At 48.6% G+C, this 26,612-nt stretch overlaps 1 protein-coding gene across 2 annotated transcripts; it reads left to right on the top strand.

The window, feature by feature from the left end:
* Positions 1-24: 24 nt before the first annotated feature.
* On the top strand, positions 25-26,612 carry SUPT6H (SPT6 homolog, histone chaperone and transcription elongation factor). 2 transcript variants are annotated; one of them, XM_005525780.3, is made up of 37 exons: positions 25-87; positions 5,382-5,513; positions 5,955-6,107; positions 6,271-6,341; positions 6,866-7,061; positions 7,708-7,792; positions 8,192-8,465; positions 9,647-9,748; positions 9,992-10,105; positions 10,568-10,657; positions 11,119-11,261; positions 11,508-11,659; positions 12,133-12,231; positions 12,384-12,513; positions 12,613-12,763; positions 13,133-13,287; positions 13,782-13,977; positions 14,196-14,335; positions 14,414-14,531; positions 14,628-14,704; positions 14,833-14,968; positions 15,367-15,504; positions 15,800-15,967; positions 16,583-16,710; positions 17,701-17,908; positions 18,346-18,493; positions 18,734-18,876; positions 19,617-19,757; positions 20,808-21,003; positions 21,112-21,350; positions 21,572-21,685; positions 21,798-21,922; positions 22,374-22,486; positions 22,875-22,952; positions 23,041-23,207; positions 24,374-24,561; positions 24,710-26,612. In XM_005525780.3, exons 2-37 carry the CDS (start codon positions 5,405-5,407, stop codon positions 24,894-24,896), a joined length of 5,172 nt encoding a protein of 1,723 aa, XP_005525837.1. In that variant the 5' UTR covers positions 25-87; positions 5,382-5,404; the 3' UTR covers positions 24,897-26,612. The 2 variants fall into 2 exon arrangements, with proteins under 2 accessions (XP_005525837.1, XP_014110510.1); XM_014255035.2 differs by lacking the exon at positions 25-87 and adding an exon at positions 117-250.

Here is a 26,612-nt window from a genome sequence, read left to right as displayed (position 1 = left end):
CCCGCCGGGAGGTCGCGGCTCGCCCGCTCCGCCCCCCGCGCTCCCCGCCGCCGCCGCCGCCGCCTCCATTTTCCTTCGGCCCCTCGGGTAAGGCCGCGCTGGGCCCGGCGAGGGCGGCGGTGGCGGGGAACGGGGGTCCCTTACTGGGGGAAGGGCGAGCCCGCGTTTGTCTCGGCCCGGGCGTCACACCCGCCCCGGCGCCGCGGCGGCGGCTCCGAGCCCCGGTGAAGGCGGCGGGGACGTCCCCGAGGTTGGTGCCGGGCTGCGCCGCGGGCCCTGGTGGGGGGGTGAAGCGGCGGCGGCCGCCCCGGCGGTGGTCGTGGGTGGGGCTGGCGGCAGCAGGAGCCTCCCGGGGCGGCGGCGGGCAGGGCCCCGAGGAGGCGAGGCGGTGGCCGAGGGTTGGGTGGCTCCCCCGGGGCCGGGAGGTGCCGCAGCCCCCGCTCCCTGCTGCAGCGGGGCCGGGGCCGCGGGGAAGCGCTGGCACTGTGGGAAGAGCTGCGGATGTGAGGCGATGGCGTGGGGAGCGCCGGGATGATTTCCTGGGAGCGGGGGAAAGGGTCTGACCTTCGTTTCTCACCACACTGGTGGGACCCTCCTGCTCTGTAGGTGTGACTCCCGGGTCTCTGCCCCGCAGGTGTGATTCCCAGAACACCGTATTAGGCTTTCCAAACTTCTGGCGAGATGCTCCCTGAAAAAACAAGGCCCTGATAAAGCCCTTTTGGTTTTAATAAATGACTGAAAGGTGGCAAGCGATTGGTGCTCATAGGGGAGTGAGGTTATTGTGCAGTTTCACAGTCATCTCCGCTGCTCTTTTTTTTTTTTTTTTCCTGAATACGATGATGTGGAGAAGAAAGGTTACTCCTGAATTATTTAGGATAACTAAACTGTGGGGAGTTGCAGAGACCAGATAACACCGCGTGGGAGTGCTAGTGTGGTAAATGAGATATGGCAGAAGGTGTAAGGAAGGTAACAACCACCACAAAATTGGCTCTACATCAGCTTTTGTTATTCATGGGAGAGCAGTAGGTCTCTCAACAATTGTTTCTTTTAAAACAACTTCGACACCCCGTTGTAGCCTAAGAGGGATATTTTGAAATTACTTTAAAGGAGGAGAGAATGAAATAGAAAACATTGTTATGCTGCTGAGTAAATCGTTGGCACTTTGTATCCTGGCAATTCTGGTTAGACCATTCCAAAAAGGGAGCGCTGGAAAAGGCAGGAGCAGAGCAGGTTTTTGGGAAAGCAAAGCCTTCGTGTCCTCACCTTAGGGGAGAAGCTTGCCGACAGGAGACACCATCCAGGTGCACGAAGTCATGGGTAGGTCAGAGAAAGCAAGGAGGGAGCATCAGTTTTCTGTTTCTGACCGGAAATTATGATGCAGCAGAGCTAAAACAAACAGGCGGAAGTGCATTTTCACACAACGTGCTATTAAATGTGTCACCCTGCCACAGGACGTGCAGGGTGCATAGCATCAAGGGCAGTGGGACCAGCAGGAGCATTAAAACCAACAAAGCAGGTATGGAAAGTTCCTGAGCTGTGGTGGCTGCCTGGACTTTCCCCATCATTGGTCCCCAGTCATCACTTCCCCCTGTGTTCCTCCCACCGAGCAGCGTGGGAGTGTCAGGTTTAGATGCAGACTTCCGAAATCTGTAAAACAGCTGTAAAAGCTAAATATAAAATGATATATTGCCGATGTCAGGGATGGCAGGCCCCAGTAGCCATCAGAACTCCATGTGGATACCAAGAAATGCCTTGGTGTTTAATCCTTGGTGAGGAAGAGCTCAGCATTGAGGTGCCCTTGAGGGTAGTTTCTCGTGGTGTGAGTGCCTTGCAGTGCTTCATAGGGATGTTTCTGTTAGGCTTATAAGCTTCAAATTAAAAGATGCCAAGATGATTTTTTGTGAGTTCTGTGGTGGGACACAGCCTGAAGATCATTGCTTAGTTATAGTGTTCAATCCACACATTTCAGTTCAACGATGGCTTGGTGGTTTTTTTGTGTGGGTTTTTTTTTTTTAATTTTAAGAAAACTGCTAATGATTTCACTAAGAAATTCACTGAGAGCTTCAGGGGGTAAAAGAGTGGTGTTATCTTTGCAGTTCATTTGGGTTTTTCCTAGTCACACATTTGTTGTCAGTCTTGGACTCCTGTGGATGTACTTGGAATGTGCTAAAATTAATTTCATGAGCATTTAATTGACAAAATTAATAGATTTGGCTTCCTTAGGCTCTGCATTTTGAGTTCCCCAGCCCTCTTACCCTCACAGACCTTTCTGAATCTTCTGCAGTTTGACCCTTTGAAATGTGGCCATGAGAACTGAGCAATGTTCAGTGGTGGCTTTGGCAGTGTGGTTCCCTGGATCTGTGTGATCCTTAATGAACTGTGAGTTGAATCATGAAGTGACAGAGGTTAGAACCATCCCTGCCTAAGCCCTCTCCCCCCCAAAATAACACCCACAAAACAAGTGTTAATGTGGGATTGATGTAGTTTCTTCCACAAAGGATGGGGAGAAATCAAGGTCTGTCTTTGCTGTACCCATGCTGTCCTAAAGCCAAGATGGCTTTGTTGGTTTGCATATTCAAACTGCTATCCTTGAGGTTGATTGCTGAATAATAAATATATCTTGCTCTGCAGACACTGTTTGGTTATTCTCTGAACGCCACTGAGGTCTCCTGCCTTAGGTGGCATCCCTGTAGCTGGGAGAGTATCAGATATTTCTGCTTTTTCTCACCCCATGCCTGCTCAGGTGAAGCTCTTGTGGGACTTTTCTATTCCCAATGTCCTGAGTAACCAGCAGATATTTGGATATGTGAACAATTTCTGAAATCCTCAGGTTCTCACAAAGCAGCACCTGTTCTAGAGGCCCTGCCTCACCTCACAGAGACTGCAGCTGATGTCCATCTTGGTCCTGACCTGATCAGAATTCAACAGTCCCAGTTAAAAGAAACTTGTGGACTCCGGAGCAGAGCTGCTATGCCCTTGATCTGAGCAACGTGCAGACACTCCTGATCAAAAAGAGCTGGGCTGGCACAACACTCCTTGGTTCAGAATCTTTTAACCCTCCTCAGGTCTCTCTCTGTGTGAGCACACCAACTTCTGCCTGTGCGCCTCTGCCCACTTCCCTGGCTTGTTTTGTTTTTAATTAAGGCCTCCCTGGCACAGAGGGTGGCAGACGGATCCATAATCCATATCTGGTTTAACATCTTGCTTCTGTTTTCTGTGCTAAGTGACATCCCTGCCGTCCTGAGGTGAATTTCACTGGAGCTGAAAGCAGCCGGGTTTGTGGGTGGTTGGCTTGTGTGGAACCTGCTTGGCTGGATTATTAAATAAGATGCTTTTCTCAACTCCTATTTGTTCCCTGTGTCCAGACAAATTTAAATTAACATGGGAATAAAATTTCCAGGAAATTTTAGAGCAAGTGATGAGGAAGAAAGTTGGAATCGTGAGCTAAATACTTCACTGGCAGAGAATGGTGAAGTTGGATGTGGTGCTTCACGAGGTGGATTTGTGTATTGATCATGAGCAGGAGATAAATGAGGTTACTAGACTTGAAAAAGCCACTCAGCCTGCAGGTTTGTGTATGTTAGTACACCCTGGTGAATGCCTAGAGCAGGAGGATTGGTGAGAAAGGGTGAAGTTGACAGAATATTCACACATGGGTTGGTAAACATAATCCCTGTTTCTCTATTATGTGTAGTCACATGATTTATCAGTGGCATTTGCATCAGGAGCACACATTTAACTGGCATCAGCGCTGCCCTCTGAGGTGTTATTTCTGAGAGGGATGCTTAAATACAAGTGTTTGACTTCTAAAGTGTCCTCTTGAGGATGGGGATCCCACACCGAACCAGAGCAGCCACATTCTGTCTGGATGCAGAGCAGTAGCCTTGGCCTGCTGTGATTTCTGCTTGTCTGGAACATCCTGCATAGAAGTTGGCCATGGCTACATATTCTGCAGCCAAGGAGTATGAGCTGCTCTCTCCACTCATGTCTGGAATCTGGCAGAGGTCTTTTCCTCATCTCTGTTGTAGGTTTTCTTTAATGAGATACGGATGACGTGTTCCTTCAGAGCTGCTTGTGTTTTAAGACTTAAAAGATCATCCAAGATCAGCCTTGGATTTTTTAACTCTAACTGAGCACTAAGTCCCTGTTTTTGTCCAAGTTGTTGTGTTTGTGCAGCAGATGTGTGGATCTCAGGGCAGGGCAAGAAATCCTGCACACAGGAAGTGTCATGGCAAAGCCTTGATTATGTTGTCCAATATGGGACTGATTTCCTTCAGCAGGTTGTTTGCAGTGGGGAAATGATTATGGGACTATTTTGAAACATGTTTGTTTAGGTACCATTCCCTGCCATATGGAATTATTTTATCATCTTTTTTCTCTGTTGTTTTTCCATGTTTGTGTGTTGAATTACATCAGATATAATTTAACATGGAGGTTTTGGCTGTAGATCTGACACCTCTGAACTGCTTTTTGTACAGCTCCTTCCCAAAGGCCTGTGCTTCTTCCTGGGCTGGTGTTTTCATTCTCACAGCCATTTGAGGAGTTGATTTGGTGTTCCTCATAGCTGATTCTTGTAAGCTTCAGTTGTTCTGATGTATGTAAAAAGGAGGTAAAAAAAAAACTTCCTTTGAAAATTTCAAAAATATCAGTGGGTTTGTAACCACCAGAAGTGGAAGGCTCAGAGGGACAGAACTTGGCAAACATTTTCCTTTGTGCCAAGCTTGATTTATGTTGTTTTCAGAAACTCCATTTGGGAAAAGCATCAAACAAAAGGTTCTGGATAGAGAAAATGCACTGGTTTTGTCGTTTTCTTGTTGCTTCCTCAACTCTGGGTGGAGGTCCCTAGCATGGAACTGCCTGCCTGTGGCTCTGGCTTGTGGGCATTCACAGACCCCCAGACCTCTCTCCAGTTTGCTCTGTGGGCTCTGCAGTGTCACAGCTGGCAATCACAGCTCAGTCAAGGCCCTTTTCAGGGTCACCCTGGCTTAATTAACTGAGTGAAGATTAATCATATTAAGATCCTAATTAGTTGGGCTGTGTGCCTGACACGGTGCAGCATCAGTGGGAGGCTGTGGATGGGATGGGGGCTCTGGCTGTGTGCACGTTCCAGCCGCAGGAGATGGGAGAGTTGCAGTGACAGCTCCTGACCTCCTCACCCAGATATGGGTTGGCAGGAGCTGGCAGCTCTTGGCTGCTGCCTTCTCCTGCCTAAGCTGTGGTGACAGGGATGTCCAGGCGAGGTGGACACTGGGCAATTCAGGGCCTCTGTAGCTAATTTGAAACCGTTCTTGCTTTAGCTGCCTTCTCTCCAAAACCTGAAGGGGGAAGTGTTTGTGTTCTGCCTGCTCAGCTAATGCCAGGGATGTTTCCTCTTTCCCCAGCTGCTGTGTGAGAGGCTGCAGCCATGTCTGATTTTGTGGAGAGTGAAGCAGAGGAGTCAGAGGAGGAGTACAACCAGGATGGGGAGGTTGTACCCAGAGTAACCAAGAAGTTTGTAGAGGAAGATGAGGATGGTGAGTTTGCTGTGTTCATTGCTGTTCTGTTCTGCATCCCATGGCTCTGCAGATGGAACAATAACTGCTATTATAGCAGGGCCATCTGTAGTCAATAATCTCAGCTCTTAGAGTACTTCCCTTCCTCCAAGTGTTCCAAGTGTTTTTTATAATTGGCAATAAAAAATACACTGCTTTGCCCCCGTGGGACTTGCAGTCACACAATTTGATACTAAATGGTAAAAGCAGAGGAATTCTCCCAATGTGAGCACTCCACCTGTTCCCTCTGCAGAGAGAGCATGAGACAAAACGTGGGGATGTGGCCAGAGCAGCTGGCTGTGTTCTGTGTCAGTGCAAGTGTTCAGTTAAAACTGTGTGTGGATGGTGTGGAGGAAGATGCTGCTTGCACAGGTCTCAGTGGATAACCAATGAGTGTCTAACACGTGCTGCTCTCCATCCCAGATGAGGAAGAGGAGGAGCTGAACCTCGATGATCAGGATGAGCAGGGAAACCTGAAAGGATTCATTAACGATGATGATGATGAGGAAGAGGAGGAGGAAGCCAGTGACTCTGGGGACTCCGAGGATGATGTTGGCCACAAAAAGAGAAAGCGCAGTAAGTTTTGGGATGATTGTTACTGGCAGGGCACAGTGTAATGCTGGCAGAGAGCACCCTCTGCCCTGGTCTGCATGAGCTGGCTAAGATATACCCTTTTGGGCTCAGTGCATTCCCACATTAGGAGAGGGAGAGTGTAACTTAGCTCTGCTGTCTTCTTCAGCTTTCGATGACCGCCTGGAGGATGATGACTTTGACCTCATTGAAGAAAACTTGGGCGTTAAAGTCAAAAGAGTGAGTTGTGTTCCCGTGCTGCTGTTAATGGTGTGGTGTGTTTTAGCACAGAGGAGGGCAGGCTCCAGCCTGGTGTGAGCCTCCTATCAGCTCCTGCCCTCTTGGAAAGGGAGAGCTGAGTGCTTTGAAGGAAGCAAGATCTCTCCCTTCCCAAGCAACCGGGACCTGGCTTCCCAGAGTTTGCAAAACACTTCTTTCTGGTTCCTGAAGTCTGCTGTGCTCCTCCCTTTCCACCTCTTCAGGACAGTCTCATGTTCCTTTACTATGTGCTGCTGACCTCAAGGTCAGCACAGGCTGTTACGGGCTCTAAAGTTCTTTCTGTAACACGAGAGTCACGTCAGCCAGGCCAGCACTGGTGGTGACAGCATGCAAGTGACACAGGCACAGCTTCTGAGTGGGGTGGCTCTTCTCTCCTGTGTGCCTGTGCTGTGCTGGGCTCCATCCTGCTCCCTCCTAGCTGCCTGCAGAGGAAGTGCAGTGCTGAGCCAGGGATTGTGAGCACTAACGAGGAATTGTCCTTGCAGCAAAAATTCAGGCGTGTGCGAAAAATGTCTGATGATGAGGATGATGAAGCAGAAGATTATGGAAAGGAAGAACATGAGAAGGAAGCCATTGCTGAAGAAATCTTTCAGGATGGTGAAGGCGAGGAAGGAGGGGAAGCTGTGGAAGCTCCTGTTGCTCCACAGGAAGAGGAAGAGGAGGAGGAGGAAGATGAATCTGGTGAGTGTGGATAGTCAGTTACATCCAATGTTTGTCCTAAGATTAAAGCACAGGAACAAAGTTCAGACTTTGTCTGAACTAGAAGTATCCAAGAGGCTGTGACCCTGTCATGGTGAAGCTCTTACTGGTCTGATTAATACAGTCCTTAGAATTAAACATTTCTGGGTGACAGGTTTAGTCTGTCTGAACCACTTTGTGCAGGAGCACGTTATGTGTGCTGAGGTCTTGAACACCTCCCATAAGCTGCCTCAAAAATGAAAATGCTTCAGAAAGAGGCACTCAGGGCACTGTTTAGTACCTCATAGCACAGTGCATGCCTGCCCTACCCCTCTTCAGCATCAGTCTCCCACTGCTGCTACCTTACCAAAAAAATTTCAACAATTTTCTACTATCCAAAGTAGCCAGGCCTTTCCTGACTGTAATTTCAGTGCACTGAGCTGCAGCTCAAATGTCTTTGCCTGGAAGTTTGTTCCAGCTTGGTACAGTGGTCCTGGCCTGTGTGAGGTTAGTGTAGGAGATGCTGTGGGGAGCTGGGCAGACTGACAGCCAGCAGCAGCCTCAGTCTGTGGTGGAGGCTCCTAGTTGCACTGGCTGAGCTTTGTCAGAGGTACCAGTTCTATATCTGAGTTTGTTTCTCAATGTCCAGATATTGATGACTTCATTGTGGATGATGATGGACAACCTCTGAAGAAGCCAAAATGGAGAAAGAAGCTTCCAGGATACACAGATGCGTAAGTATTGATTGGAAGTTGGCCTGGAGCCTTGAAAATAGTGCTCAACTTATTTGGATCTTGCGACTGCAAAGTGATTCAGCTTGTGGTTGGGTACTGCTGGTCTTTTTCCCAGAAGAAACCTGTTAAATTTAGATGTAGAGCTTTTAGTGTGTGATTTCTGAAATGTGTGACTCCTTCCTTTTTTTTTTTTTTCACTGGATTTTTTTAAAGGGATACCAAAACCAGGCCCTTAAGAGAAATATTTGCAGTAAAGCTCAGAGTTTGTGCCTGTCCATGATTATTTAGCCTGGGTGGAAGGAAGCTTAGACAGTGCCTCTGGCCTCCTTTGTGTGGCTGTAAAGATGTTCTGTGAGCTGCGCTGTGGGGCTGAACAATAGGATTATTTTTGCTTTCCAGTGCCTTGCAGGAAGCCCAGGAAATCTTTGGTGTGGACTTTGACTATGATGAGTTTGAGAAGTACAATGAGTACGACGAGGAGATGGAGGAGGAGTATGAATACGAGGATGAGGAAACCGAAGGGGAGACCCGCGTGCGGCCCAAGAAGACGACCAAGAAACGCGTCAGTCGCCGCAGCATCTTCGAGATGTATGAGCCCAGTGAGCTGGAGAGCAGCCACCTCACAGACCAGGACAACGAGATCCGCATGACAGACATGCCTGAGAGGTTCCAGGTGAGGCAAGGGGCTGCAGCTCCGCAGGCAGAAAGCATTTTGGCTGTCAGGCCTGAGACCTGCAGGCTGCCAAGCTGCTGGATGGATTTTGGAATATTTTTTTCCCTCTTTGATGATACTATCTGTCGAATGTACAGGCTAAAACTCCTTTCAGACATATCAGTGACGTGGGAGCTGTTGTGGATCTGGGTTTAGCTCCAGTACAGCTTCCCTGTGGCCGCTGGGTGCCAGTGTTGCACTGCTGAAGTGCAGGGCTCTGCTGCGATGGCTTTGCGCTGGATGATGTTAGGAATCTCTAGGGCTGGGCATATGGAGAGCAAAATGCAGTGCCAGAGAACACCTGGGAAGGTTTCTAAATTACATGTATGCCAGCCAACACATAACTGCTGTAATTGTCTTTACTCAAGGTGGTGAGACTTACACTGCTCTCAATACAAAGTGCTATTTGTGCTGGGATGAATCCTTCTAGTGTCTCATATTTTTGTCTTAATTTTAAGCTATATTCAGATTTTCACTGAAAAGTCCATCTCCCTTTAGTGTATGTTAGTGTAATTCTGTGCAGATGTTTATTGCCCTTCTCTGTGAAATGGGATGTGTGAATCTGTCGGTTTTCCAAAGGCCCTTTTTCCCTGTGCCAGTCTGTGCCACAGAAGGAAATGCTGTCTGTGATGTCTTCTGGCTGTAGGGGCTTGTTCACACATATTGTCATCCACATGGTCAGTGGTGATTAGAGCAGCTCCTCTGAAAGAGAAGTGGCTGAGACTGAGTGCCCAGAGAGGCTTTGGAGCTGCTTTATCTTTTGTTACTCCGTGGCTGCAGCAACAAAAGTGGTAGCAAGGCACAGATAGATTGGAAGAGAGGACGTAACTGCAGAAAATTTGGGAGTCTGGTGGGAAGTGGAGATATCCTCACTTGATTTTCACAGCAGACTTTGCACCATTGCAGGCCTTTCCACAAGCCTTTGACAGGATTGTAGCTGTCTTTATCTAGTATAAAGCTGATGCAGCTTCCTGTGTGCTCAGAAGGTGCAGACATTGAAGTGATATCCTTGGCACCCCATAGCTGGGGGTCCCCAGAGGTAACCTGCAGCTCAAAACTGCAATTTCCAGGCTTCTTGGAAACAAGGCAGTGCAAGCCCTGGTGTTGCACGTGCCTGTGCTCATGGTGTTATCTCTTCCCAGCTGAGATCCATCCCAGTGAAGAGTGCTGAAGATGATGAGCTGGAGGAGGAAGCTGACTGGATTTATAGGAATGCATTTGCAACGCCCACCATCTCCTTGCAGGTAAAGGACTGTGCCTGGGGCTTGTTCCAGGGGTCTGCTGATAGGAATGTCTTGCCCAGTGCCACCTTCATTTCTGATTTTGAGCAGGTCATTTGACGTGTGTCTTCATTTTTGCATCCATGAAACAGAGCAAAAAGGAGCACAAAGAAGTTGAAAGAACAATTTCTCAGCCTTAACGTGGGGCTGCTCTCTTAGGGGATCAGGTCAGGATCAGAGTGAGCACAATGTGTTTCTCCTTTTCAGGAAAGTTCCGATTACCTTGACCGTGGACAGGCCAGCAGCTTCAGCCGCAAGGGGCCCAGCACAATCCAGAAGATTAAAGAAGCCCTGAATTTCATGAGAAATCAGCATTTTGAGGTAATCTGCAACTTTTCTTCATTACCAAGGTCTGTCTCCTTTTCCTGAAAGCATTAGCAAAGCTGCTGGAAACATTTAGGGCACACAGAAAGGGATGAGATACCATCCCTGGTTGCCTCTCCTGTGATGAAATGATGCTCCCTTGGGAACTGCAACTCATCTTATGTGAGCTGTGGCCATGCAGGTTTTTAAGGCCTGTTTGACAGAGCTGCTGTCATTGTCTTTCCCTGATTCTGGACAAATTGAGGCTGAATGAGGTGGGGGAAATTTCTCTTGAGCCTTGCTCGATCCATCTTCTGATGTTGCAGAAGGTTTTTGGCCTATGTGGTGTATTCCTTGGTGGAGTAAGAGCTGCCCCATTAGTTTCATGTCCCACATGGAACAGGAGCTCTGTGTGGCTCCTGGCTGCCAGGAACAGCCCAGTCCCCTGCACAGGGCTGACAAGTCTCATTTCTGACCCAGGTCCCGTTCATCGCCTTCTACAGAAAGGAGTATGTGGAGCCAGAGCTGCACATCAATGACCTGTGGAGGGTCTGGCAGTGGGATGAGAAGGTGAGGAATGTTTTTATTTGTTGTCCCGTCAACATTTGTCCTCCTACCTAGCCTCGTACTTTCAGCAGCTTGTTTTGGCCATGTTTGGGGTTTTTACCCGTGTCTTTCTGCATTTTTGCTGTCATGTGGTGGTAAAGGGATATCTGACAGAATAGGATCCCAATAAAATCCTTCCCCTTCACTGAGTTCCTTTTGCATAGTGACAGTTCCTACCAGCAGTGCAGGTTGCTTCTCTGCTATCAGATCCAAACATGAATTTTGGTTTTTTTTCTGTTAATATACTGCATCTCTTAGATGAGACCTGCCACATGTCACATTTGGCTTTGGCTGTGGATGATTTTAATAATCATTTTTATATGACAAATATCTCAAAATGCTGGAAGTCCCTGTTTAGGAAGGGAGGAGACAGATAACACACTGCAGTGGGGTGTTCCACTGGAATTCTTTTGTTCTTGTGTCAGTGGACCCAGCTGAAGATCCGCAAGCAGAACCTGACACGACTGTTTGAGAAGATGCAGGCCTACCAGTATGAGCAAATCTCTGCTGACCCAGACAAGCCCTTGGCTGATGGAATAAGGGCCCTGGATACTACTGACATGGAGAGGTAGGGTGCCAGGACTTCGATATTCATTCCAGAATGATTTAAAATGTCCATTTACTTGCCCAAACAGCACAGGCACTTTGGCTACTGCAGAGAACCCACAAAGCCAATAATGAGAAATACTTAAAATTCTTCTGGGAGATGAATCCAAGGGCTTCTCTTCTGCCTGACCTGAATCAGAGCAGGTTCCTTGAGTGTTCTGAGCATGACCTAGCTGCAGGCAGGGTGTGACATGCTGGCTTTTTGTAGGCTGAAGGATGTGCAGTCCATGGACGAGCTGAAGGATGTGTACAATCACTTCCTGCTGTACTATGGGAGAGACATCCCCAAGATGCAGAATGCTGCCAAGGCTGCTCGCAAAAAGCAAAAGCGTGTCCGGGAGGATGGTGAAGAAGAGGAAGGTTTGTCTCCCCACGTTTGCTCCTTGTGGGCTGCTTGAAAATGCTGGTTCAAAAGAACAGGAAGAAAATTTGGTGAAAAGCCTCTGTGTTTGCACAAAGCATCTCTGCTGGTCATTCTATCTCAAGTTAGTTCCAGGTCTTCTAGGCACTTTTGAAAAGTTTAAGGTTTGCCACACAAGGTGCTTTCCAATGGAATATGAATGCCACCCCTTGTGGCAGGGGTGGCATTGGCAAACTTCATGTATATTCTAATGTGCAGCCCAGAGATACTCCTATTAAAACTGCAGGAGTGACACTGAAAATAGTGTTTCCAGGGTAATTTTCCAACCCTGAATAATTTTAAGGCCACTATAACCTTTGAGATGCCTTTGTGGGAATTAGGGGCTCTGTTGCACAGTGTAGGTTGTGTTTAATCTCTTAATTGTGCTTCTGACACACTGTCTGGATGGCTCTCTAATGTATCCTTCCTACAGGTGAAGGGGAGGATGCAGAGGATGATGAGCAGAAGGGGCCTGAGCTGAAGCAGGCTTCCCGAAGGGATATGTACACCATCTGCCAGGCAGCTGGGCTGGGTAAGGCTGTGCTCTGTCCTGGGTGTGCAGTCACTCCACAGGGTGCTGTGATTCACCTGTGGAAGGAAGACTGATAGTTTTGCTCACTATTAGCTACAGTACCCTTGTCTTCATTGGGTTTTTTGTTTGTTATTTTTTTTTTCTCTTACCAGATGGCTTGGCTAAAAAATTTGGTCTGACACCTGAACAGTTTGGAGAGAATCTCCGAGACAGTTACCAGCGTCACGAAACAGAGCAGTTCCCTGCAGAGCCCCTGGAGCTGGCCAAGGATTATGTGTGCAGGTCAGTGTGGGGGTCTTTGTGGAGTTACTGTGGATGTAACACAAATGAGAGGATCTGGGGACATTATTCTAAGCCTTCACGTTGCCTTTTTGCTCGTAGTCAATTCCCAAGCCCGGAAGCAGTGCTGGAAGGAGCTCGGTACATGGTGGCTTTGCAGATCGCCAGGGAGCCCTTGGTCAGACAGGTCCTGAGACAGACTTTTCAAGAACGAGCTAAAATCAACATTTCACCAACGAAAAAGGGGAAGAAGGTAAGGAAGGGAGCTCTGACTCTGTGGCTCAGTTCAGGGAGGGATCTAAATAACATACAAATGCTTGTTCTCCCATGGCAATGGCAGCTCTCAGAGCAGCACTGAGCTGGACTGCTGCAGAGCCCAGCTCAGCAGCGTGCTGCATTTTTGGTCTCAGCATTTTACTAGATGAGATACTGCCTTCAAATATTTAAACAATCTCTGTTTTTCTGGGACTGGGAAGCAATTCCACTGTGTCCTGCTGGGAAAGGAAATGCAGAATGGCAGATATAGGGCTGAGAGGGTGTTGAATAAAAACCATTGTCTGCTGTGGCATACAAAAGACATGAATATCTTGTGTGCATGCTGACTGTCTCTCCTCTTTCCCAGGATATTGATGAAGCCCACTATGCCTATTCCTTTAAATACATGAAGAACAAGCCTGTGAAGGAGCTGAGAGATGACCAGTTCCTGAAAATGAGCCTGGCAGAGGATGAGGCACTGCTGGTCATAGATATCAGCATTGACATGAAAGGAGTGGAGGGGTGAGTTCCCACTGGCTGTGCCATCCCTGACTTGGCAGAGCTCATTCATGCAGTGTTCTTAGAGCACCTCTGTAAACCAAGCTACTCCTGAAAGTCATGGCCTGGTAGTTTCCTGCACCTCAAAGTCAAGCAGCCTCTCAGGGTGTTGCTTTTTTCATCATCTTGTTGAGAACTTTAACAGGCATCTGTCTTATTTGAAAGCAAACTCTGAAACCTTGGGATTTTTGTGGAAGATGCTGCTTGTTTCCCAGCCAGCTTAGTTCCTTCCCTGCACATCTGAGTGGCCACACTGTGCAGTATGGGTGTGCTGGAGTGGCTGTGATCTGTCTTACAGCATCACTTCAGCAGCTAAAGCAGCATTTGATTGTTGGGTTGGCTCTTCCCTAATTTTTCCAAGCAGCTACCTGAATCTGAGGTGTGCAAGAATCTGCCAGTGATGGTGTCCATGCAGGTGTCTGGAGCCTTTCTGTATCTCCTCTCCTCCTTTCTTGCAGTTATGGCAGTGACCAGACGTACTTTGAGGAAATCAAGCAGTTCTATTACCGGGATGAGTTCAGTCACCAGGTGCAGGAGTGGAATCGGCAGCGCACCATGGCCATCGAGCGTTCCCTCAACCAGTTCCTCTACGTGCAGATGGCCAAAGAATTAAAGAACAAGCTCTTAGTGGAGGCCAAGGAATATGTCCTCAAGGTGAGATGAGGCACAGGTTTGAGGCAGAGCTGGGCTTGCAAACACTGGAAGCCCTGCAGTGTTCTGGGGATAGCTGCTGACAGGTCATACGCAAGTTCTTGGGGAGGAGGAGGAAGCAGGGATTGAGTCTGGTTCAACCTTCCCTCCAGAGGAGGGTTATGCCAAGGCTCCTGCAGTGGATTTTCTCACTGCTCTTTGTCCTTTCTCTGCTCTCTCAGGCTTGCAGCCGCAAACTGTACAACTGGCTAAAGGTTGCTGCATACAGGCCGGATCAGCAAGTGGAGGAAGACGATGATTTCATGGATGAAAACCAAGGGAAGGGGATCCGGGTGCTGGGCATTGCGTTTTCATCAGCCAGGTAGGAGGGCAGGAATGGGGTCTGGGTGCATGTCCAGCTTTAGCAGTCCTCCATGTCTGAGTGATCTCTTTTTGACAGGGACCACCCCGTGTTTTGTGCCCTTGTTAATGGAGAGGGTGAGGTGACAGATTTCCTCCGATTGCCACATTTCACAAAGAGAAGGAATGCCTGGCGTGAGGAGGAGAGGGAAAAGAAGGTGAGCCTTGGTGCAGCTGTAACTGAGATGAATGGAGGTAGCTCAGAACAGAAACCATCTGCCTTTTCTACTCTGATTTTCTACTTTCTTCTCCAGGCCCAGGATATTGAAACATTGAAAAAATTCCTCCTGAACAAGAAGCCTCACGTGGTGACAATCGCAGGCGAGAACAGGTCAGTCTTTGTGTTGCTTCCATTTCCCAGTCTCTTTGCAGTCCTCTCCTTGTGCCTGTCTACATTTCACTGTTTCCAGGACCCAGCTCTATGCTCTCCCCTCAATCCCCTTGGCTGTCTCTCCCCAGGGATGCTCAGATGCTGATGGAGGATGTAAAGAGAATTGTTCATGAGCTGGACCAAGGGCAGCAGCTGTCCTCAATCGGAGTGGAGCTGGTGGACAATGAACTGGCCATCCTCTACATGAACAGCAAGAAGTCTGAGGTGAACCTGCTGCTACCCCAGCTGTCCCTTAGTCTGTTGCTCATTCGTGCTGTGTCATCCTCCATTTGTTGTGCTGCCCTTGCATCATCCTCTGTCTCATATGATCCATCTGGACAGTCACGTACTGATCCTTTGGATCAAGGCAAAACATCTTAGGCTTCCCTGAAGAGATCAGCACCAGCAGATGCACAAAGTGGATATTGATGTAGTTGGAAATGAGTGAGATTGTTCCATTACTAATTGCATAAGAGCCCCTGGGAGCCTTTGACCTCAGCTTTCTTTGCCCTGAGCACCAAGTGCTTCCTTGCTGCAGTCCTTGTCTGATGTGTCTTTGCTGCTTGTGGTACAAAGTGTGAAGACACCACGAGGGTTTTCCCTGATTCTGTGTCCTGTTGCAGAATGAATTCCGGGATTACCCCCCTCTGCTGCGTCAGGCTGTGTCCCTTGCTCGCCGCATCCAGGACCCCCTCATAGAGTTTGCCCAGGTCTGCAGCTCTGATGAGGATATTCTCTGCCTGAAACTCCACCCTCTGCAGGTAAATTTTCCTTGGGCAAGAAAGATCCTTCTCTGCAAGAGAAAGAGGCCTGTGAGGGTTTTGCTTTCAAAGAAAAGGTTTCCAAGTTAAACTTGAGCAAGTTCTGCCTGTTCTGTGCCATATTCAGGCTACACAGCACCTTCCATTTTTTTCTTTCTCATCAGCCTTTAGGCTGTTCTCAGGGTAACTCTGAGGTTCAACACAGCTCCTGGGAGCCAGTGTGTCGTGTTTGGCTCGTGGCAGAGGGTTGCACAGATCCGTCTTTTCCAGGGCTAACACCTCTTCTCTCTGCCAGGAGCACGTGGTGAAGGAGGAGCTGCTGAATGCGCTGTACTGCGAATTCATCAACCGTGTGAACGAGGTGGGGGTGGATGTGAACAGGGCCATTGCTCACCCCCACAGCCAGGCTTTGTTGCAGTATGTGTGTGGCCTGGGACCACGCAAAGGCACGCACCTGCTGAAGGTAAGGAGGCTCCTGGGCCTGCCTACAAAACCAGCACATCACCAGCACTCTGAGTGCTCAGGAGGTGAGTCAGGGTTCCGTGTGCCACGTGCAGCTGACAGCTCTGTTGATGTGTGGTTTTACCCTGAAGCTACACGTGGACTTGTGTCCTTGAGAGACCCAAACAGCTCAGCAGATCCATCAATCCCAGCCAGCTCCCAAACCCACAGGAATGGATGTGCTGTCAGAGCGTCAAGACACCTCCACAGTGTAGAAAACACGAGGCAAAAAGCCAACGCTTTTCCTGAGAGTTGGAGCTGTGATGATGTGGAATCATCATCTTTCACACAATGTTGAGACACTGGCAGGGAGCAACAACTTGAGAGTTGTGATGGGCATGTGTCAGATGCTTTAAACACTGTGGTGTGCAGTGTGAATCCTCTGTTTTTTTCCCAGACAAAAACAATTTGGGTTGGAAGGGACCTTAAAGATCATCTTAATTCCAACCCCTGGTCATGGCCACATACATCTTCCACTAAACCTGGCTTTGAACAATTCCAGGGATAGGAAGTCCACAACCTCTTGAGTAATCTTGTGTTTGAATAGGAGGGTTTATACTCTTGCCTCTCTCTGCAGATCTTAAAACAAAACAACACCCGTCTGGAGAACAGGACCCAGCTGGTTACGATGTGTCACATGGGACCCAAAGTGTTTATCAACTGTGCTGGCTTCATCAAAATTGACACAGCATCACTGGGTGATAGGTGGGTATTGGGTATTTGATGTCCCATGGGGTGTGGAGTCAGTGTAAGTGACAGACCTTCCCTGAGTCAGTGTTAACCCAGAGTTTGGCCCCTCTGACTTTAGGCCAAGTTCAGGTATTGCTGATTATTAATCTGATTCTTATGGGCAGCTAAATTTGCACAGCAGCAATGGGAACTGCAGAAAATTAATTATGTGGCTTGTTCTGGTGAGAGGGACTCTTTGTGGTCAAGGGGAACTAAACTAAAACCAATTGTTCCCTAAAATAGTTGTCATGCAGTCATCAGTAAGCCATGAGCACTTCTGCTTAGTTTCTGCCTGGTCCTTCCAACGGTATTTTATTTTTCTAAAATTTCAAACTTCAGAAATAACTCAGGAATTTGGCTTCCTCTTAAACCAGTAGCAATACTGGGAAGTTTATATAGCATTAAGTTACTAGTAGCTGCACGAGAGGTGTTTTGAGGACAGCTGTAACCTTGTTTCTGAACCTGACTGGGTGCTTTGCACAAAGGGTCACATACTAGAAACGTGCCTTCTGCAGGGTTTTTTTGCCTTTGAAAAGCAATGTGAGAAAGAACAGCTGACCCAACAGTGACCCAACCCTGTTAGATCCCTTGATTCTTGCAGGATACAAATCCTGGAGATGCTGGGGACAAAGTGTAGCCCATCCAAACAGCCCAATGGCAACACTGAATTTGTGTGAGGAGTGGAACAGCAGAGAGCTGTGTGCTTATAGAGCAGCTGTAGTGAGCAGGGATCAAATCCACCCAGCATGCAAAATGCCTGGCTGTGTATTTGGAGCTGCAGACTGGAGTTTGCCAGGTCTTGCCTTGGCTCCTGTTGGTTTAGCAATGAATAATTCATAGTGTCCTTTTTGGAGTACTTTTTTCCATGGAGGGCAGCAGTGGTGCTCAGCAATGTGCTTGATCATTTGGCTGCAGGAACAGCTGGAACAGCTCAGAGCCCTGATCTGAACATTGGTTTTGTTTCAGCACTGATTCCTACATTGAAGTTCTAGATGGCTCTAGGGTCCATCCCGAAACCTATGAATGGGCAAGGAAAATGGCAGTGGATGCCCTGGAATACGATGAGTCAGCTGAGGATGCAAATCCTGCAGGAGCTCTGGAGGAGATCCTGGAAAACCCCGAGCGCCTGAAAGATCTGGATCTTGATGCCTTTGCTGAAGAACTGGAAAGACAGGTGCATTGGGGGCTCCTGGTGCTGAGAAACAGAGGGGAAGCTCTGCTGCCCAGCTGAGATTCTCATGTTTTATAGCTTTATCCTTTTTAGGAGCGGGGCATTAGCTGTGCTGTTGTAAAATGTATAAACAGCCCTGATGAGCAGTCAGTGTCTGACAATGGCATGCAGTAAATGCTTGCAGAAAGGGCACTTGGGGCAGGGGACAGTAATTAGACCATTTAAGCTCTTCTCCCTGAAATTTTTTCTAAATATATTTGTTCTTTTAACCTCCTCAGCATCCTGTGACTGAGTTTCACCATTTGTTGGTACCTGCTGCATTTCCCTTTTTTAAATTTGATGTTTCATAAGTTGCTTGAGTTCTTCCAAAACTTACCCTGGATTCTCTACTGACCTCCTTCCTGCTGCTCATGCCTTTGTAACCTCTGAATCCCACACAGGGCTATGGTGACAAGCACATCACTTTGTATGACATTCGAGCTGAGCTAAGCTGCAGATACAAGGACCTGAGAACTCCCTACCGTTCTCCCAACACAGAGGAGGTCTTCAATATGCTGACCAAAGAAACTCCAGAGACATTTTACATAGGTACACCCATGATCACATCCCTGCTTTCTGTCCTCCTAAGTTGACACAAGATGTGTGAAGGTGGGGCAAAGGGGTGTTAGTGAGCGTGGTGCTGGAGCAATGCTGTGGTGGAATGTGAAGCAGCTTTTCAAAGTACTTGGGTGGCCTCCTAACACCTTCATGCATGAATAACAAAATGGAGGGAACTGCCCAGCTCTGCAGTTTTTCATTCTTTCCTTCCCCTTTCCCTTCACCCCACAGGTAAAATGATCATCTGCAATGTGACTGGCATTGCCCACAGGCGCCCACAGGGAGAGAGCTACGACCAGGCGATACGGAATGATGAAACTGGCCTTTGGCAGTGCCCTTTCTGCCAGCAGGACAACTTCCCAGAGCTCAGTGAGGTGGGGCTGCTTCTCCTAACAGGCCTGCCTTTGTCAGGAGCCTGCTATCAGCAGGAGTGTTGTGTAGGGTTCTTAGGAGACAAGGTATCACAGTGTCCACAGTGCCCCAGGACCCAAACCTGATGTGGCCCTTGGCTGTAAATAAAATCTGTTGCACTTGTGACTAATTGCTTCAGTATAGATCTGACAGGTCTTTTATAGCCACATTATGGCTTTTAGAGTGAAATGGACCTGAGGCTAAGCTGACCAGTTCTTTGCAGATACATAAAGCCTTCTTGTTTGTGGTCTGGGATTGTGTTTTATGCAGAGAAATTGCCTATGACACAGAACAGAAGGCTCTGCCACCTTCTCAATTTTAAGAACTTATCTGGACCACCTGCTGCTTAATGCAGCTGTACTTAAGGTCCCTTCTAAGCACTGTGAATTCCAGCCTGGGTAATCCGTGACTTTAAGCCCCTGTAGTGTTCATTAGAAACCAGCCCTGACTACAGGCTGGTGTTCAGGGTCTAAAAATGTTCTGACCTTCCTGGTTGCAATGTCCCATAAGATGAGCAGAACTGGAGGAGGAAGATTGCATTACTGGGTAGCATTTGTCAAAGTCTTCTGTTCCCTGCCCTTCCACAAGTCTCTGCTGGCTGCACCACTTTGCTGACACAGCTTTTGGACTTGTTTTGAGTATGAACTGCTGGGGCTATTTTGTTTCTATGCTGAATGATTTATTTACTTTTGCCTTGCTCAAGGTTTGGAACCATTTTGACAGCGGTTCCTGCCCAGGTCAGGCCATTGGAGTGAAGACACGTCTGGATAATGGTGTTGCTGGCTTCATCCCAACAAAATTTCTTAGTGACAAGGTGGTCAAGAGGCCAGAAGAAAGGGTGAAGGTATGAAAGCAGTGAATTTTCACACTCCCAGCAAGAGCTGGAAGAACCTGGAGTCAATACCAAAGATTCAGAGTTTGGTTAATAACACTGCTCTTAAATGACTTTTCTGACCTTATTTTCATGTAAGGACTTTAAAATCATCAGGAAGTTCAGGTTCTGGTTAGTGTCCTTGTCCCACAGTGCAAATCTCCCTTGGCAGCTGGTGGGACCCTGTTAATCAGTTAACAAGTTGTGCTGCAGGAGGATTTATTGTCATCTGGCTGGAGTCTGGGTTTAGGAGACCAGAAGGCATTCTAATGCAGAGCTGCCCTTTGTTTCTGGCTTTCAGTTCACAGAACTGCTTTTGGACAGACAAGGGTCATTTTCCCTCTTATAGCTTTTCCTTCCCTCTCCATTAATTTGTGGATGTCATCAGAGTTACTAGTCCCGCTTGGGACAGGGATTGGTGTTCTGAAAGAAATGGAATAACACCTCTTTATCACATAATGAAATAATGGTTCAATCTTTTCTGTCTTTTGGGGTCCTCAGCAGTCCATGCCAGGTGATGGATAATCCTGTAAGCTTAGAGGTCTCAGCATTTCTTTAAAGAGTTATTAATTAACTTCATCATGGTTAACTGGACTAAGACACTGCAGTTTTTGTGGGGGGATTTTCTGCCTCACATTTTATTAGAGCAGTCCTTTGGGTGTCTGCTTCTGAACAAATTTAACTGCTTTCTTGCACATCTTGCAGTCCAGTTTTGCTGCTCCCATTGTGAAAGATATTTGAAATAGAAAAGGTGATTGTCCTCACCCTCCAGATGTGCAGTTTTCCATGTGGGTAACAGGTAATAGATGTGCTGGAGAGCTGCCCATTTTTCTGTTAATCTCTTGTGATATTGGTCATTTTTGTGAGTTTGTGTAAAAAGATCACTTTTAAAGGTTGTATCAATCTGCAGAAGCTGATGTTGTTTGTACAACCTCAGTGTCAGCAGGATCCCACATGGATTGGTGTGTAGCACAGGGATTCTGCCAAACCTGCTGCTCACCTTGGCCTGCACCTCCTCTGCAGGTGGGAATGACTGTCCACTGCCGCATCATGAAGATTGACATTGAGAAATTCAGCGCAGACCTGACCTGCAGGACCTCAGACCTGATGGACAAGAACAATGAGTGGAAACTGCCCAAAGACACCTACTACGACTTTGACTCTGAGGCAGCGGATCACAAACAGGAAGAGGACATGAAGAGAAAGCAGCAGAGGACAAGTGAGTTCTCTTACTTTCTCTCTCCCTTGTAATTCCAGCCTTCCCTGCTTCAGGACAATCAGCACAATTAGGTGCAGTGGCATTAAAGCAGTTCCCTTTGTTCCTCAGCCTACATCAAGAGGGTAATTGCTCACCCATCATTCCACAACATCAGCTTCAAGCAAGCAGAGAAGATGATGGAGACCATGGACCAAGGGGATGTGATTATTCGGCCAAGCAGCAAAGGGGAGAACCATCTGACTGTCACCTGGAAGGTCAATGATGGCATTTACCAGCACGTGGATGTCCGAGAGGAGGGCAAGGAGAATGCCTTCAGCCTGGGCTCCATGCTCTGGATTAACACAGAGGTAAAGCCCTGCAGAGCATGCCTGGGAAGGGGAAGGACTTTTTTTACAGGTTGACACAGCCCTTCTGTCCTTGTAGCTGCTTTCACACTCTCGGAGAGTAACTTCCAATACATTCTCTGGATCCTTAGACAGCACTTGTGTCTTTTTTTCTCCTCAAGCTTTGCTGTGTAGTTTATGACCAAATACACCCTAAATACCTCTTTAAATGTGTTTGTTCAAAGGAGTTTGAAGACCTGGATGAAATTGTTGCTCGTTATGTCCAGCCAATGGCTTCTTTTGCCAGAGACCTGTTGAACCACAAGTACTATCAGGACTGCAATGGTGGAGACAAGAAGGTGAGACAATCCCAAGATGTGGTAACTTCTTTGGAAGATATCCATAGGCTCTGAGTGCTGCCGAAAATGTGGGCTCCCCTGGAGCATTTATCTTCTTTCTCTCTCTAATTAGAAGCTGGAAGAGTTGCTGATTAAGACCAAGAAAGAGAAGCCAACATTTATTCCATACTTTATTAGTGCCTGTAAAGATCTACCTGGTAAATTCCTCTTGGGATATCAGCCTCGAGGCAAACCAAGGTAAGTGAGAAGGCAAGCCCAGCATTTGCACTGAGTACTGCCAGTACCAAACCTCAGCTGGCTGCTGCCAGTTTTTCTTCCAGCTCTGTCAGAATCCCTGTAAATCGCACCTTCTCTTTCCCAGGATTTAGCCCCCTGACAGTGGAGGACCCAATTCTTCCAGCAGTAAATCTCACCCAGGAGACTCCCATGTTTCTTAACCATCTGGCTGCCACGAGCAGCACTGCTCTCTGCTGTGGGTGTTGTGGGAGTGTAGGCAGGGAATGATGGATTTTTCATGGAAAGGCAGGGTAGTGTGAATTGTTTGGAGATAGTGTCTTGGATGGATCTATTTGTTCATTATCAGTACAGCCATTGCCTGTGGTTTTTGTCCATGCCTGTTGTGAGTGTGACCTGTCAGAGGGTGACTGAAACAGCCTGTGATGTCTCCTGCTCTCCCTGCTCCTCCCAGGATAGAGTATGTGACAGTGACACCAGAGGGATTCCGCTACCGGGGCCAAGTCTTCCCTACTGTGAATGGACTTTTCCGATGGTTTAAGGATCATTATCAGGACCCTGTTCCAGGTGAGCAGCCTAAAACTTCAGTGCCTCAGCTTTTTCTTTATCACACAATATCAGGGACAATTATTAAAGCATGGTTCCATCTTCTTTGTCCCAAAAATGTGTCCTAGGATTTTTCTGTATGTGGGCAGTTTCCAAGCAATGCTTGAAATGTTTGGCTCCATGGACCAGCCCACTGAGAGCTCTCCTGAGAGTTAATATTTCATCACAGCAAAGTCTGGACCAGTCCCTTTCCTGTCCTTTGTCTCCCCACCATACAATCCAGCATACACCGTTCCCTGGTAGAAAACCATCGTGCCAGATCAACTATTGACTCTATTTTTTTCAAATCCTGAGTTTCAGACCAGTGGCTGCTCTTCCAGGAGAATTAATTGGTTGGTATTTTACACAGGTATTACCCCCAGCAGTAGCAGTCGGACCAGGACTCCAGCCTCCATCAATGCTACTCCAGCTAACATCAACCTGGCAGGTCAGTGCCAACCATTCCCAGTAGGAACTGGGATGTGAGCTGCTCTTCCAGGCTCAACTTTTCCTAATGCAGTGTGCCTCCTTTTCAGACCTGACACGTGCAGTGAACGCTCTGCCACAGAACATGACCTCCCAGATGTTCAGTGCCATCGCTGCTGTGACAGGCCAGGGACAGAACCCAAATGCCACCCCAGCACAGTGGGGCTCCAGCCAGTATGGCTACGGGGGCAGCGGAGGCGGCAGCAGCGCGTACCACGTAGGTGCCACTTAAATTTCTGCTGGCTTCTTCTTCTTGCTGCTAGAAACCACTGAAGCCTAAGGAATCCCTCATTGCCTGGGGTCCCCAGGTCCTAGTTTTGTCCCCCTGGTGCTGCACAGACTGGATTCTTGAGCCAGATTTCCTTTTGCCTCCCGTGACCGGAGAAATGAGGCACGTAACACAGCCCTGTTCCGGAGGGAGTTGGAGCAAGGAGCAAACTGGTCTGGCCTCCCCCAAGGAATGTGGCAGGGTGGAGAGGGGGGATCCAGCAGTGAGGGCACACAACCTTCTGATTGTGCCCCTGAACTGGCAACGTGAGCTGCTAGCGGAGGAGATTATCTGGGAAAGTATGCGCTGAGTTTGCAGGGCTTTTTAGCTCGGCACTAATCTCTGAGCTGCACCAGCGGGGAACACCTCAGCCTGACCCAACACCCAGGAGCTTTGCAGGGAGTAAGATGGAATTAGACGGTTTTGGCTCATGCTGAAGCCTTTTCTTCATGTGTGCCTGCTCCACTCTTAAAGCTCCCAGCAGACACCAAGGCAAATTCCAGCTGTGGAAGGACTGAGGAGCCTGGGTATAAGAACACACCCAGCTGTTGCACCCAAAGAAGAGATGCTGCAAGACAAGGCTTGCAAGGAGGGGTGATCCTCCTTTAGAACATCTTGGGAGGCTTTCAGGATGTTTGGCACAGTAAATGCTGAGCTGAGGATAGGCAGGGACTGTGGATAACCCGATGTATTAATCATCTCGACACCTGAAGGAAGAGGGAGGTGAACACCAGGAGGCAAAGACTCTAAGCTCTTCATGGGACAGGCAGCCAGCTGGCTTGGGATGTGGGAGGGATCCATCCTGGGAGCTGCTGCACCTTCTCTGCAGCCTGCGGGGGAAGAATTTATCTGTTCTTCGTGCCCAGTGCAGGATGTTATTGCTGCTGGCTTGCCCCAGGTGTCTCTTGCCTTTGCTTGAGCATCTCCCCTTAGGCTGAACAAGGAGGGCAGGCTGTGCTGGCCCAGCTGTCAGGGGAGCAAATGTGCTGTGCTCAGCAGGGCTGGGGGCATGCAGAGTGAGGGTGGGCACCCCCCTGGGCAAGCAGGGCAGTGCAGAGCTCCCCCAACCTGGCAGGGTCCACCCTCTGCCCCCTGACAGCCTTTGCTCTCCACAGGTCTTCACAACTCCAGCACAGCAGCCGGTGGCCACCCCTCTGATGACCCCCAGCTACTCGTACACTACTCCCAGCCAGCCCATCACCACACCCCAGTACCAGCTCCAGGCCAACACCACACCCCAGTCCACCCAGTCTCAGGCACAGTCGCAGCCATCATCCAGCTCCAGGCAGAGGCAGCAGCCAAAGTGAGTAGCTCCAGGTGCTCGTATCCAGGTCCTGGCTCCCTTGCTTTTTGTGGAAGCAGCATGATGGGGTTACTTCCCCAACAGGGAGGGAGGGAGGGCAGGGAAGTTTTTTCCTGTCACATCTCATGTTGTCCCCGTGTCCTTGCAGGACCAACAGCCACGCTGCCATCGACTGGGGCAAGATGGCCGAGCAGTGGCTGCAGGAGAAGGAGGCTGAGCGGAGGAAACAGAAGCAGAGGTTGACCCCTCGACCCTCTCCCAGCCCCATGATCGAGAGCACGCCCATGTCCATCGCTGGGGATGCCACGCCTCTCCTGGATGAGATGGATCGATAGGACCTGACACCCGACACCTCTGCTCTCTTCTCCACGGAAGGGGGAAGGAGAGGGAACAATAGGAAGCGACTTCCCTTAGACACATAACTCCTGTTTTATACGTCGTGGGATGGTGGGAAATGACTCTCGGTGATGTGCACCTGAGCAAGAGAATAGACTTGGCAGGGCTGGTTTAAAAATGTATACTATATATAAGAAAAATATATCGTAGAAAGGACCTCTGCATCGGCCTCTGCATTCCAGGCTCCAGTTTTGAGGCACCTTGGAAACTTAGCAAAGCAAACGTGAGGTCGAAGGAGTCTGTCCTTGTACATGCACAGCACTCTGCTTTCACCCAAGACTCTGCTTTTTTCCCAAAGACTGGGAAGCGAACGGAGCTGAAAGTGCATTGCCCTGGAGTGAGCCTGTTTCCTTTGGATTCTCCCAAACCCTGACTGTCACCTCCCTTCAAGAGGAAGACCACAAAGCAAAGTTGTGGGGGTTGTAACAAACAAACCAGAGTTCTCACAAAGTTCCTGTTGTTTGCTCCATGTTTTCACGTGGGACAGGCTCGGCAGAGCCTGTGCCAACCCCAGCTGTGTCTGGAGGGGTCCAGCACAGCAGCTCGGGGTCTTGCTGGAGATGCAGCTGTTGTACCAAAGGCTTGCTCTCTCCTCTGGCTTCTTTTGGAACAATATTTATTTAGTTTTGATTATTATTTTTTTTTAATCAGACTGCAAAATAAAGCGCAGCTTCCCTGAGGCAGACACGTGGGATAACGCACCACGGAGCAGCCCGGAGTGTGTGGCCTCCTCCTCTGTACCTGCTTCCCCTGCCCAGCTGTAACCAAGAGGGGTGAATAAATAGTGTTTTTACTGAATGCTAGCTCAGAGGTTTTTTTCCCCTTAGGATTTGCTCCGAGCAGAGTTGCGTGGTGGAAGTCAGTGCTCCTTCCTTTGTTGCTTGGTGTTGCCCTCCGTGTGCTGGGACTTTCTCAGAGAAGCTGATTTCTGTTGTTAAAAAATAGCGTTTTGTTACAGATGCACCACATTGGAGACATCACACCGACATCGGGGGCACCTGCCTATGGCTGTTGGATAGGGAGGGGCACTGGGAAACTGGGAGGAGGCGAATAAAGTGGATAATTTGTGTCAGAAATAGCCCACTGCAGTGTTTCTGAGGGATTGCCAGCGACTGGAGAGACATTTCTGAGAGGGAAAGTTCCTGCTGCACACACTCTCCCCTCTCCTGCTTTGTTAGTAGGGATTTTCTATGGAAGCAGAGTCTTTGTTCCTTCCCAGTGCTCCTGGTCAGCCTCCTTTGCTAGGAAATGAGCAGGAACAGCAGATTTTAGGAAACAAAGGTCGTCTTTGCATGTAAATGCTCCTGAAGAATGGCTGCCACCCAGGAGACAAAGCAAAGCTCTTTGCACAGAGAAATGCAGGTCCTGGCTTCAATGCCATCCCTTCTGCAGTGCTGGGAGGCTGACAGGGTCCTGTTCCTCCCAAAGCCACCCAGGCCTGTGGGGAGAACCACAGGCTGGGGCCCACAGAGATTGCAGGTGGGTGAACCTGGCGCTATTTTGTTATTTGATGAGACTGTACAATAGGAGTTTGACTGGGAGCAGCTTCCAGGTTGGACCTGGAAGGGGGGGCTAGTTGTGTGTTGTTGCCTCCTTTCTGGCTGTCTTTGTTTTCAGTCTTCCCTTGCTGTCAATAAAAGTTCTACTTTTGGGAA

Source organism: Pseudopodoces humilis, chromosome 23 (genome assembly GCF_049639895.1).
Source record: "Pseudopodoces humilis isolate 2021_Gansu_Grassland_sample_001 chromosome 23, ASM4963989v1, whole genome shotgun sequence".
Lineage (NCBI taxonomy): Eukaryota > Metazoa > Chordata > Aves > Passeriformes > Paridae > Pseudopodoces > Pseudopodoces humilis.
The sequence above is the reverse complement of the archived record's forward strand: the minus strand, read 5'-3'. Positions and strand labels throughout refer to the sequence as shown.

What these genes read in the sequence shown, in the direction of transcription:
- SUPT6H (XM_005525780.3), top strand. Translation starts at nt 5,405, where the DNA reads ATGTCTGATTTTGTGGAGAGTGAAGCAGAGGAGTCAGAGGAGGAGTAC. An exon ending in ACTTCCCAGAGCTCAGTGAG is followed by an intron (nt 18,877 to 19,616) that starts GTGGGGCTGCTT and finishes GCCTTGCTCAAG; the next exon opens with GTTTGGAACCATTTTGACAG. An exon ending in TGCTCTGGATTAACACAGAG is followed by an intron (nt 21,351 to 21,571) that starts GTAAAGCCCTGC and finishes GTTTGTTCAAAG; the next exon opens with GAGTTTGAAGACCTGGATGA.